The sequence below is a fragment of the Cricetulus griseus genome (genome assembly GCF_003668045.3).
Source record: "Cricetulus griseus strain 17A/GY chromosome 1 unlocalized genomic scaffold, alternate assembly CriGri-PICRH-1.0 chr1_1, whole genome shotgun sequence".
In the NCBI taxonomy this organism is placed as follows: Eukaryota; Metazoa; Chordata; class Mammalia; order Rodentia; family Cricetidae; genus Cricetulus; species Cricetulus griseus.
The window spans coordinates 143,602,172-143,614,093 of NW_023276807.1; the positions used below are offsets into that span (position 1 = coordinate 143,602,172).

The window sequence follows — 11,922 nt, forward strand, 5'->3', positions numbered from 1 at the left end:
CTTGCCATGTAGCTGAGGGATGGCCTTCAACATCTTTCCCTCCATCCTCTACCTTCAAGTACTAGGATTCAAGCTTGCACCAAGATCCTCAGCCAGGATGGGATTGTTTTATTTTTGAAACAGGGTTCACTGTGTAGCCCAGGCCATCCTGGAGCTTGCTATGTTGTCCAGGCTAACCTTAAATTCCCAAATGTCCTCCTCCTGTCCAACCTTCTCAGTGCAACCACATCTGAACAGGATCAGACTGAAAGAAAACCAACTGCTAATCCTAGCCTTACTATGTACTATTTTATGGATCTTGTATCAACGTAAAACGTAGCTAAAAAGTGTAAAATATGTCCAAGGTACTGTGGTTTTTTTTGTTGATGACATGGTTCCTACTCAACAACATTTTCCACACATCACGTGTTCCCATTGCTCAGTCATTCTTTTCACCTTCTTTGGTCGAGGGTGTAAGCCCAGAAACCTAAGCAGGCAGATGGAAAGGATATGCCATTTCTTTTTCTTTCTTTTTTTAATTATTTTTTTTGAGAGAGGGTTTCTCTGAGTAGCCCTGGCTGCTGTCCTGGAACTCACTCTGTAGACCAGGCTGGGCTCAAAGAGATCTGCCTGACTCTGCCTCCCAATCTGCTGGGATTAAGGTGTACACTAACGCCCAGTGCTGATATGCCATAGCTTTATGGCATCAAGTGCTTCCTTGGTGTGTGTGTGTGTGTGTGTGTGTGTGTGTGTGTGTGTGTGTGTGTGTACAAAAATGGATGCTCATAGAGGACAGAGGCTATGCCATCAGTTATCTTCTGCAATCACTCCACACCTTTTCTTTTTTTAATTTTATGTCTGTGGGTGTTTTGCCTCTCTGTCTGTCTGTGCACGATGTAAGTGCCTGGGGCCAGCAAGGTCAGAAGAAGATATTGGATCCTTTGGAACTGGAGTTCCATGATGGTGCTGGAAATGAAACCCAGTTCCTCTGGAAGAGCAGTCAGCTTCATAGATAAGCCATCTCTCCAGCCTCCTCACCTGTTTTTTAAAGGCAGGGTTTCTCCCAACCTCTCCTGTTCCCATATCCCCTCCCCAGCTGTCTCCCAGTCCCCAACCCCACTCCCAACCCACCCCCGCACTAAGATTCAGGCATATACTTCTTCACCTGGCTCTTCCAGAATCCTGGGGACCTGAATTCATGTCACACTTGCACAATCACCACTTTATCCACCCCCATATCCCAGGCTGGCACTTTTGAATCAACCATACAAAATTCTGCCTCCTGCTTAAAAAGCAACCTTTCCCCAGCAGGGTCTGAATGAAAAGCACCATTAAAAACACCCAAACCTCTCTCTCTCTCTCTCTCTCTCTCTCTCTCTCTCTCTCTCTCTCTCTTTCTCTCTTCCTCTCTCTCTCTCTCTCTTTCTCTCTCTCTTTAAAATTGGTCCCAAGCCTTTATTTTTTTATATGCATGCCTCAGCTGTGTTTTATTTCTTTTTTTAATTTGAATTACAAACAAGATTGAATTACATGACAATCCCAGTTCCCTTCTCCCTCCCTTCCTCCCCACCCCCTCAACTGAAAACCCTACCTATCACATATCCTTTCTTCTAATCTACACCTGACTCAACCTTTCTGCTCCCTCATGACCTGTGCATCCTTCCTTTTCTTCCCTTCTCATTCTCGTAGCTCTTCCCATGTTGTCAATTTGCTCAGGGGATGCTGACCCTTTCCGCTTCTCCAGGTGACAAAGTTTGACTCTTTTAGGGTCCTCCTTGTTTACTAGTTTCTCTGGCAGTGTGGATTGTAGGCTGGTAATCCTTTACTCTATGTCTAAAATCCACATATGAGTGAGTACATATCATGTTTGTCTTTTTGTGATTGGGTTACCTTGCTCAGAATGGTTTCTTCTAGTTCCAACCATTTTCCTGCAAATTTCAAGATTCCATTGTTTTTTTCCACTGAGTAGTACTCCATTGTGTAAATGTACCACATTTTCTCTATCCATTCTTCGGTTGAGGGGCATCTAGGCTGCTTCCAGTTTCTGGCTATTACAAATAGTGCTGCTATGAACATTGTTGAACAGATGTCCTTGTTGTATGAATGTGCTTCTTTTGGGTATATGCCTAGGAGTGGAATTGCTGGATCTTGTGGTAGACTGATTCCCATTTTCTTGAGGAGTCGCCATAATGATTTCCAAAGTGGCTGTTCGAGTTGGCACTGCCACCAGCAGTGGAGGAGTGTTCCTCTTTCTCCACATCCTCTCCTGCATAAAACTGTCATTGGTGTTTTTGATTTTAGCCATTCTGACAGGAGTAAGATGGTATCTCAGAGTTGCACCCAAACCTCTCTTAAAGAGATTATTTTTATGTGTCTTAGACTTGTTTTTCATGAGAATATGTGATATATAATAATCTTTCTGGAAAACAAAGGAAATTTTCATTCATCCAAAGACCACCATACCCAATTATTCATGAGTGTGTACATGTGCTCTGGGTACTAAACCCAGGGCCTCATACACAGTAGGAACTTTTTTTACATGTCCTTTTAAAAAATTATTTTTATTTAATGTTCAATGGTGTTTTGCCTTCATGCATGTCTGTGTGAATGGTCAGAAGCCTTGGAACTGGAGTTACAGACAGGCATGAGCTGCCATATAGTTGCTGGGAAATGAACCCAGGGTCCTCTAGAAGAGCAATCAAGGCTGTTAGTCACTGAGCCATATCTCCAGCCCACTTTTAACATTGAGCTGCCCCAAGATCCTTCACTACTGATTGGATTGGCATGGAGTCTCTGAAGGCCTTCGAGTAGCAAAGGCTAATATGGTAGCTCTTTGCTGCTCCTTTTCAGAACGGAACTTGTCCATCTCCAGAGCCAGTGTTCTGAGCCTTTTGAAGACTTGTATAGGATCTTGAGCTTGGAGCCTGGCATTTGTGGAAGGCCAATGAAATTCCATTAACATTTGGCCCTACTCACCCAGGGTTCGCTGGTTGTTTTTTTTAAACAGGGTATAGCTGTATATCCTAGGTCGGCCTCAAATTCTTGATCCACCACCCTTGGCCCTTCAGGTGCTGGGATTATAGGCATGTACCTGGTTTTGTGGTTGAGGCAGGTTCCCCATGTAGCTTGCCTGGACCCCCTAGTACTCTAGAATGGCCTTAAACTCCAGATTGTCCTGCTTTAACCTTCTGAGTGCCAGGACTCAGTGTGTACCAGCACATCCAGATCCACTTAGGAATATTTAATATTAGCTTCAGTAGCTACATTGGAGTTCCTCCTGCCAGTAATAAAAGTCATTAAAGTAGGAGTCAAACATCAAATCATTTCAAATTGGAGGCAAAAACATACGTGAAAGTATTTTATAAAACACAAAAGACTTCATAAGCCATGCAAAAAACACACATAAAAGTGTTTTATAAAACACAAACATGCCGGGCATTGGTGGCACATGCCTTTAATCCCAGAACTTGAGTTCCAGGCCAGCCTTGTCTATAGAGCGAGTTCCAGGACAGCCAGGACTGTTACACAAAGGAACTCTGTTTCAAAAGACAAAACAAAACCATAAGACACTTCATAAGCCATGCAAAAAGCAAACGTAAAAGTGTTTTATGAAACACAAAAGACTGTAAGCCATACAGCTAAGCAAGTATTGGATCTTGTCAGGCATCATTTGTCTTTTAACCAGGATAAAGGTTAATCAAAGAGCAATGGTGAAGCAGAAGAGCTAGTCCACAAAAATTCAGTCCTTCCTCATAAACTTGCCCTCACAAGTGTCAGCTCTAGTCCTCTGGACTCAAACTTTCTCCCAGGCAGCTCTTCCACTCCAGCCTTTCAGCCACAGTCTATCAGGCAACATGGCTTCACTCTGCCTTTGCTGCCCCCCTTTCACAATAACCTCCTGGACCTCTTCTCAGCTTTATTCACAGAAGTGGCGTCTTCAAGGAACTGAAACCCATGACTCTTAAGAAGCCATGTACAAGTGAAATGTGACTTCCAGGTAGAGCATCCCTGAGCTGGCAGCAGGTTGTCAGGGAGGCACTGCCCCCTTGTGTCTCAGTACATGAAACTCTGTCTCAGGAGAAAAAAAAAGAGAAAAAGAGTATTTCTGTTCCAGAAAGAACATTAGCGTTCGTTTTGTGTTCCTAGCCACTACTCTTTGTCTAACTCAACATGAATTAAATTCTAACATCATCTGTCTGTGTGTGCTTCCTTGATTCCTTTAAAAACACTTAAGTTAGCATATAAAGTATTAGATAGATGTCATTATGGAACTTTCAAATAAAGTTTTAGTAGATTCTTAGTCAGGTGTTGGTGGCGCACGCCTTTAATCCCAGCGCTTGGAAGGCAGAGGCAGACTGATTCTGTGAATTTGAGACCAGCATGGTCTACAGAGCGAGTTCCAGGACAGTCAAGGCCACAGAGAGGAAAAAAAAGTTTAAGTAGATTCTCCCTTTCCTCTACCCTCCCCCCATATACAGACATACACACACACACACACACACACACACACACACACACACACACCCTAATCTCTCCTGAGCCACCTCCTGGTCTCCTTTCTCCTTCATGGCTTTCATGTAATTTCTGCCCCAGTCCCATCTTTCCTTGTCATTTATTTTTACTTTCTCTTTGTTTCCCTATTATCTTTTTAAGTTGTACCCACATTTTGTACCCATTGATATTTATACATGTAGAAATTGCATGAGTCCCCTAACTGCATCCAATCATTACTTCAAGAAGGCTCACCCCATGAAAACCCTGCATCGATAAATGTGCAGTATTTTCTCCTGTTAGTCTGTCTGTGTCCATTTAATTCTCAGGCTGGGTGAGAAAACCCTGAAACTGGGCAGATCAAAATTCCCTACCGTGAAGTAGCATTTTCAACAGAAAACATCAGCCATTGAATTCGATGTTCATTTTATTCCATGTAAGTAAAGCAATGCAAAAGTCACCAGGGCCATAAGCTTAACTAAACTGAGCTATAAGGCAGAGGCCCAGAGCAGGAGTTTTATAAGTTTATGAATCCCTGCACACCACCGTCTTCCACACCTCCTCGAAGAGAAGGTGCTTAATGGGAGCCATGCAAAGAAACGGGGAAGGAGAAAAGGGAGTGGGATTCTTGCAGAGACGCTGGAGTAGGGGGTTCTCCAACTGCTCTTCTGTAAACCGCCCATCAGCAAGGTGAATCTTTGATGATTTTAATAGGGTTACCATCCTCCCTGCAAAGGGAACAACCATACACTGTATCAGTGCCTTCCACGCTGCAATCAAGCCAACTGTTTTGCATTTTTAAAGTCCTATGTCCATTACAAATCAAATTCCTTTGGGGGCTATATTTACTTGGTCATTTGTTAAGGTTAATTCAGAAAACACAAAGGGTAAAGATCTTTTTGGCACCCCCCTCCCCAACCCCAGACGTAAGGTAAAGGGCTCTAATGCCTACAAAACATTTCAAGAAGACTTAGATTGCTCAGCGGAAACTGATATATGAGAACGTCCTCTCCCACACAGAGGTGTTATAGCCACCTGGCCAGTGTGTTGCTTGAAGAGAGCCAGGAACCATACACTTAATACTTAGCATTCTCTGAAGTATATGAAGTAAGTCTTACCCGACAACTGGTAAATATAGGCTGTGCAGGTCACCTGCACGCCCCTCTAAATCTAAAAGTAAATGTGATATTCTGCAGAATTTAGCTATTAACTAGAGTCTTCTTTGTGTGTGCATATATATGTATATAATATGCTGAGGTATAATGCTGAGGATTGAACTAATGGCTTTCTGTATCCTAGCAAGTTCTCTACCACGGAGCTATATTCCAGCCCCCAAATGTGCAATATATTCTTCCCCCAGTTGAAAAAGTTGATCCCAGGCTGGAGAGATGGCTCAGAGGTTAAGAGCACTGGCTGCTCTTCCAGAGGTCCTGAGTTCAATTCCCAGCAACCACATGGTGGCTCACAACCATCCGTTATGAAATCTGGTGCCCTCTTCTGGTGTGCAGATATACATGGAAGCAGAATGTTGTATACATAATAAATAAAATCTTAAAAAAAAAGAAAGAAAGAAAGAAAGAAAGAAAGAAAGAAAGAAAGAAAGAAAGAAAAAGTTGATCCCAGGGCCTCACACATTCTAGGCAAACATTCTACTGCTGATCTACTCTCTGTCTCCACTATGTTCTTAATTTGGAAAAATTGCATGTTGAGATGGTGACACAACCTGTCTGCTGCCATACAGTAGACTGATCACAAGCTTTAGTCTCTAGCTTTGACCAAAGAATGGGCTACCGATTTTTACACCTTTTCAATGTCTGTATGACTCCTACATCCCAGAAAGGAGTTATAACAATCAAAATTCAAGAGAAGAAAAGAAAAGAAAAGAGGACGGGTACACGACTGAGAAACCGCGTGACCTGGGGCTGGAAAGCAAGAGCACTTGTGCCGCCGGTGGGTGGGAGACAGAGGCAGGCAGATCTCAGTGAGTTTTCGTCCAGCCTGATCTACAGATCAAGTTCCAGGACAACCAGGCCTGTTACACAGAGAAACCCTGTCTCAAAAACAAACAAACAAAAAGCACTTGTTCCTCTTGCAAAGAACCCCAAGTCTGACTCCAATCACAACCATTTGTAACACAACCAGGGGATCCAACTCCCTCTTCTCATCTCTGTGGGCACCAGATATACATGTTGTGCATATGGGTACACATCCAGGGAAAACCCTTATACACATAAAATAATAATAAATCTTAAAAAATCTTTAATACTGGACCTGATTTTCATGCACAAGGTACATTCATTCCCATAGGTGTTCATGTCGCTTCCACACACAGGGTTGAGGTTCCTGGGGCATGCTGGGTAGTCATAATGACCACAGTTTGGCTACAAAAGAGAAAAGTAGAGAATTAAAAGGAAGACTTGAGACATGCCCACTACAAAATTTCTAAGAAGGGACAATGTCCCAACTTTCCCTAAATTTCATAGAAATATCCTAAATAGACTTGTGTTTTCCCCTGCCCATCCCCAAAATGAGTTTGTAATGCAAAATCCAGATGTGATAGTTAAAACTATAATTACAAAAAGAAGAAGGAAAGAAAGAAAGAAAGTGAAAGGAAGAAAGGAAGAAAGGAAGGAAGAAAGAAGGAAAGAAAATGACCCCAGAGCCAGGCGTGGTTCAAACCTGTAATTCTACTTCTTCGGAAGCTGAGGAAAGAGACTTGCCTCCAGTTTGAGGCCAGCTAGGATACATAGTAAGTTCTAGGCTAGCCTGGGGAACACAACTAGACCTAGTTTCAAAAAAACAAAACAAGTCCGGTAGTGGTGGTGCATACCTGTAGTTCCAGCACTCAGGAGGCAGAAGCAGACAGATCTCTGTGAGTTTGAGGCCAGCCTGGTCTACATAGTGAGCTCTAGGTCAGCAAGGACACCCTGTCTCAAAAAAAAAGAAAACAAACAAACAAAAATCTAGAGCCCAGCATGGCACCAGTTGAACTAATCTTAGCACTTGGAAGGCAGAAGCAGGAGGATCAGGTGTTAACAACATCATACTTAACTATACATCCAGCTTTAATCCCAGCACTCGGGAGGCACAGGCAGGTGTATCTTTGTGAGTTTGAGGCCAGCCTAGTCTCCAGAGAGAGTGCCAGGATAGGCTCCAAAGCTACACAGAGAAACCCTGTCTCGAAAAACCAAAAAAAAAAAAAAAAAAAAAAAACCAACAAACTATACATCCAGTTGAAGCCAGCCTGGGCTATATGAGACTTGATCTCAGTACTTGAAAACACAGTGAGAATTTGGATATTTAGTAAGCCTCATTTTGAGCCCCCACTCTGACATTTCTTACCTAATTTAATGATAGTTGGAGTGGGGGAAGTGTTATTTATTTTGAGACAGGATTTCACTATTGGCCTACAACTTGCTATGTAAACCAGGCTGGCCTCAAAGATTTACCTGCCTCTGCCCTCCTAAGTGCTGGAATTTAAAAAGTTCACAGCATACCCAGAAGCTACAGTTTGTTTTTTGGGTTTTTTTTTTTTTTAGATTTTATTTTTATTTATTATGTATACAGTCTTCTGCCTGCATGCCAGCAGACGGCACCAGATCTCATTCAAGGTGGTTGTGAGCCACCATGTGGCTGCTGGGAATTGAACTCAGGACCTCTGGAAAGTCAGTGCTCTTAACCTCTGAGCCATCTCTCCAGCCCTGTTTATTTTTATTTTTATTTTTTAAAGCAATGTCTGTTATCGAGTTTTTCTAAAGAATTTGATTCTGCTGTCACACAAATAATATTAGTTCATTACTCATGTTTCCATGAGACCCCTGATAGTTACAAGGACTCTAACTCTGGCTTGGTATACACAGCGATGAGGATTGACCCCAGAGCTGCAGGCACACAGGCAAGTGCTTGACCTCTGAGTTATACCCCTTGTCTAAGTTAGGGTTTCTATTGATGTGAAGAGACACTATGGCCATGGCAACTCTTAGAAAGAAAAACATTTAATTGGGGTGGCTCAATTACAGTTCAGTCTATTCTCATCGTGGTGGGACATAGCAGCATGGCATGGTGCTGGAGAAATAGCCGAGATTCCTACATCTCACAGGCCACAGAAAGTGGTCTGTCTCACTGGCGGTGGCTTGAGCATGTGTGAGAGAGCTCAAAACATGACAGCCTAGCATTCACCAGGTCCTAAATCTGAGCCTCAACATCCTCACCCCACCCCAAGAGTCTAGAATGCTAAGCCTGGTGCAACGCTAAACACCTGTGGTCCCAGCACCCTGTCTCCAGAATGACAAAACAAAGCCTCTCTGCTGATAGGACAGTTGAAGCTTCTCTGCCACACAGCAGAACAGTCCCAGGCAGCCAGCCAGGGGTGCCTATGCTGTGGGGACGGTTTCAAGACACAGATGACATCATGTATCTGCAAGTTGTTTAGGCAGAGAATGGTTACAAACATTTTCTGTCAGCTATCCACAGACTGCTACCTCCAAAGCCAGTCCAGGAAGCCAAATAATCATTTTCACATCCCCAAGGGGCCAGGTCTCAATTAATAATTGTCAGCTTCCCTAACTTTGGTCCTAAATTTCAGATGAGGACCAACCCAGTGTAACTGTCTGCACCACTACCTAAAGTCTCCCTTGCTGACAGCCTGCACCAGGCCATGCCTGTAGACTCTCTGCCGACTCTGACACTTTCCCATGCCTCTGTCAGCCAGTGAGTCTCTACCAAAATGAAAAAGGGTGGTCGCAGACCCCTTGATACAGCAGTCTTCAATAATTGTCTCATTTGGTTTTCATTTCTGTCCACACAATTTAATATAACAAAAATACATGAGGCTGTCTGGTACACACAGTAACTATCATGCCACAGAGGATTTGAATTATTGAAAGGAAATGTTAAAAGCAACAGTTCCGCTGGGCAGTGGTGGCGCACGCCTTTAATCCCAGCACTCGGGAGGCAGAGGCAGGTGGATCTCTGTGAGTTCGAGACCAGCCTGGTCTCCAGAGTGAGTCCCAGGACAGGCTCCAAAGCAACACAGAGAACCCTGTCTCAAAAAACAAAAAAAAAAAAAAAAAAAAAAAAAATGGATCCACGGGGCCTTCAATGACTGAGCTATTCTCAACTGAAATGTACACTCCTATCTGACTTATACCTATAATCCTTGGACTCAGCAGACTGCAGGAGGATCTTGAGAAAAGAAAAGTATATATTCATTTATCTGTATCAAGGAACCTGCATGGAATGCTGACTTACAGAGCAATTCGTGGTTTCTAAAGTTGTAAGTTTGTGGCCTGAATAGCTCAATGTTTCACTGTATGAGAAGAAACAGTGCCAGTAGTTCATACTTACTGTTCTGAATTCTGAAGGCTGAACTATGTGAGATTCGGTTAAATCCAAATAGTTGGAGGAGACTGCAAGGAGAAAACACTGACACTGTATATGACAAGAGCAAATTGCTGGTAAAAGATTCTTAAAACCCAGTTTGTAAGTGAGATGGCACCCTAAGCCAATCTATAGCCCCCTATGAGCATTTTCAGACAAGTGCACCTGCACACAAGTAAAACACTCACAGGGGAGAGGGCAGCTTGTGGGTTTGGGAGTCAGCTCCATGAGTGAAGTGCTTGCTGTGAACTGAGTTCTGGTCCTCAGCATCCAGGGCTGGGCATGATGGCTTTGGTCGGCAACCCCAGCACTGGGAGGCGGTTAAGACAGGTGGATACCAAGAATTACTAGCCAGCCAGTCTAGCAGAAATGGCAAGCACCAGGTTCATCAAAAGACCCTGTCTCAAGAGTAAGTTGGAAAGCAACACAAGACAAGCTTTATATGCCTGCGTGCGCACGTGCACGTACACACACACTCACGCACCCACACACACACTCATGCACCCACACACTCATGCACCCACACTTAAAATTCAAACAGCAAGCCGGGCAGTGGTGGTGCACACCTTTAATCCCAGCTCTTGGAAGCCAGAGGCAGACGGATCTCTGGGAATTTCAGGCCAGCCTAGTCTACAGAGCAACTTCCAGGACAAAACACAAAACTTGGATTTAACTTTTGAAACAGGGGCTCACAAAGCCACCGCTGATCTTGAACTGGTATGTTGCAGGGGCTGACCTTCGAAGCATGAACCTCTTGCCTCTGCTTCCTAAATGATGGGATTAGACGTGAGCCAGTACATCAAGCTCAGTAAACACAAAACTAAAGTATTAGGATTTCGACTCTGCTTTCCCATAGACGTAAAGTCCGTCCAGAGGATGGTCTCCTGGGCATTCCCACATCCACACACCTGTCCTGTCAAGTTCAACTGGGCTGTGATTACAAATCCAACTGCCTATCTGGAGTCTAGAAAATCTGTTTAAGAGGGGAAGAGCAAATGGCTGGATGATATCCAGAAGGATCTGGGATCGAAGCCCTAACTGGAGCTTCAGGGGTGCCGGCCCCACATTCAGTTTCCACTCCCACCGGGGTGCCCACCCGGCAGAACCGCCAGTAACGGTACACATTCGCATCCGCAGCACATGCCCAGCAGGCCAACGCTGTCATCTCTAAGCTGGTCCTCTTCACCCATCTAGACACCCGACCCCATTTGAGCATCACCTGGAAATTCCCCGGCCAGGACCAAGAGTACCAGCGGCAGCATAACCGGAGCCATCCTCCCTGCTCTGATGGAAGGCTTAAGTTACCCGCTGGCTCCACGCGGGGGGTGCGAAGGGGAGGGGCCAAGGGCAGGCTGGAGGCTAGGTAGACCAGGAGGAAGAGGAAGCGAAAAGGAGGGACAGGAAGTGCAGGAGAGGGGTGAAGGAGAAGAGGGAGGTTTGGGGAGGCACACCACCTATCCACAGGCACAAACCTTCCAGCTTTCTAAGCAGCAAACCTCTCCGCAAGGTCCACACAAAGCGAACCCAACCTTCCACCACCCCATATATAACCCCTGCTCTTCTCCAGGGGTCCAAACACCCCGTGGGTCCCCACAGCCCACACACAACACCACACCTGAACTCTCTACAAACCGCTTCACATCCTCACAGCATCGCTCCTCACCCTCACCCCCACCCCCTCCAAACACTTCACACACAAACACATCATACCCCACACACACACACACACACCCTAACCCCTCCACACATCTTCACCTCCCCTCAAGTGCTCCAACCACCCTATCCCAACCCCAGCTTCAACCACACTCTCTACTACAACCTGACCCCTCCTCAAAAGCCACACAGGCCTCTACCATATAATCCCCTATCCTTCCACATGCCCAAAATACATCCCCACCATCCCTCAAACGATAAAAACCCACCCATCCACACATCCCACCAACCTTCACCTCCCCTGACACAGCCTTTCAACACTTCAAATACCCCACACCCTACACACCCAATTGCACTCAGCCCACCATCTCTACCACATGCCTGAATGACCCCCCTTGCAACCCACCAAATATTCCAGTC

The 11,922-nt window shown here is 44.8% G+C and overlaps 1 protein-coding gene across 1 annotated transcript; it reads right to left on the bottom strand.

Moving 5' to 3' along the window:
- Positions 1 to 4,900: 4,900 nt before the first annotated feature.
- LOC113830786 (serine peptidase inhibitor Kazal type 2) lies at positions 4,901 to 11,039 on the bottom strand. Its single transcript, XM_035453042.1, has 4 exons — positions 10,946 to 11,039; positions 9,817 to 9,878; positions 6,742 to 6,851; positions 4,901 to 5,198 (listed from the first exon to the last, which is right to left on the bottom strand). The coding sequence occupies exons 1-4, from the start codon at positions 11,037 to 11,039 to the stop codon at positions 5,153 to 5,155; spliced, it is 312 nt and encodes a 103-aa protein (XP_035308933.1). The 3' UTR covers positions 4,901 to 5,152.
- Positions 11,040 to 11,922: the final 883 nt, after the last annotated feature.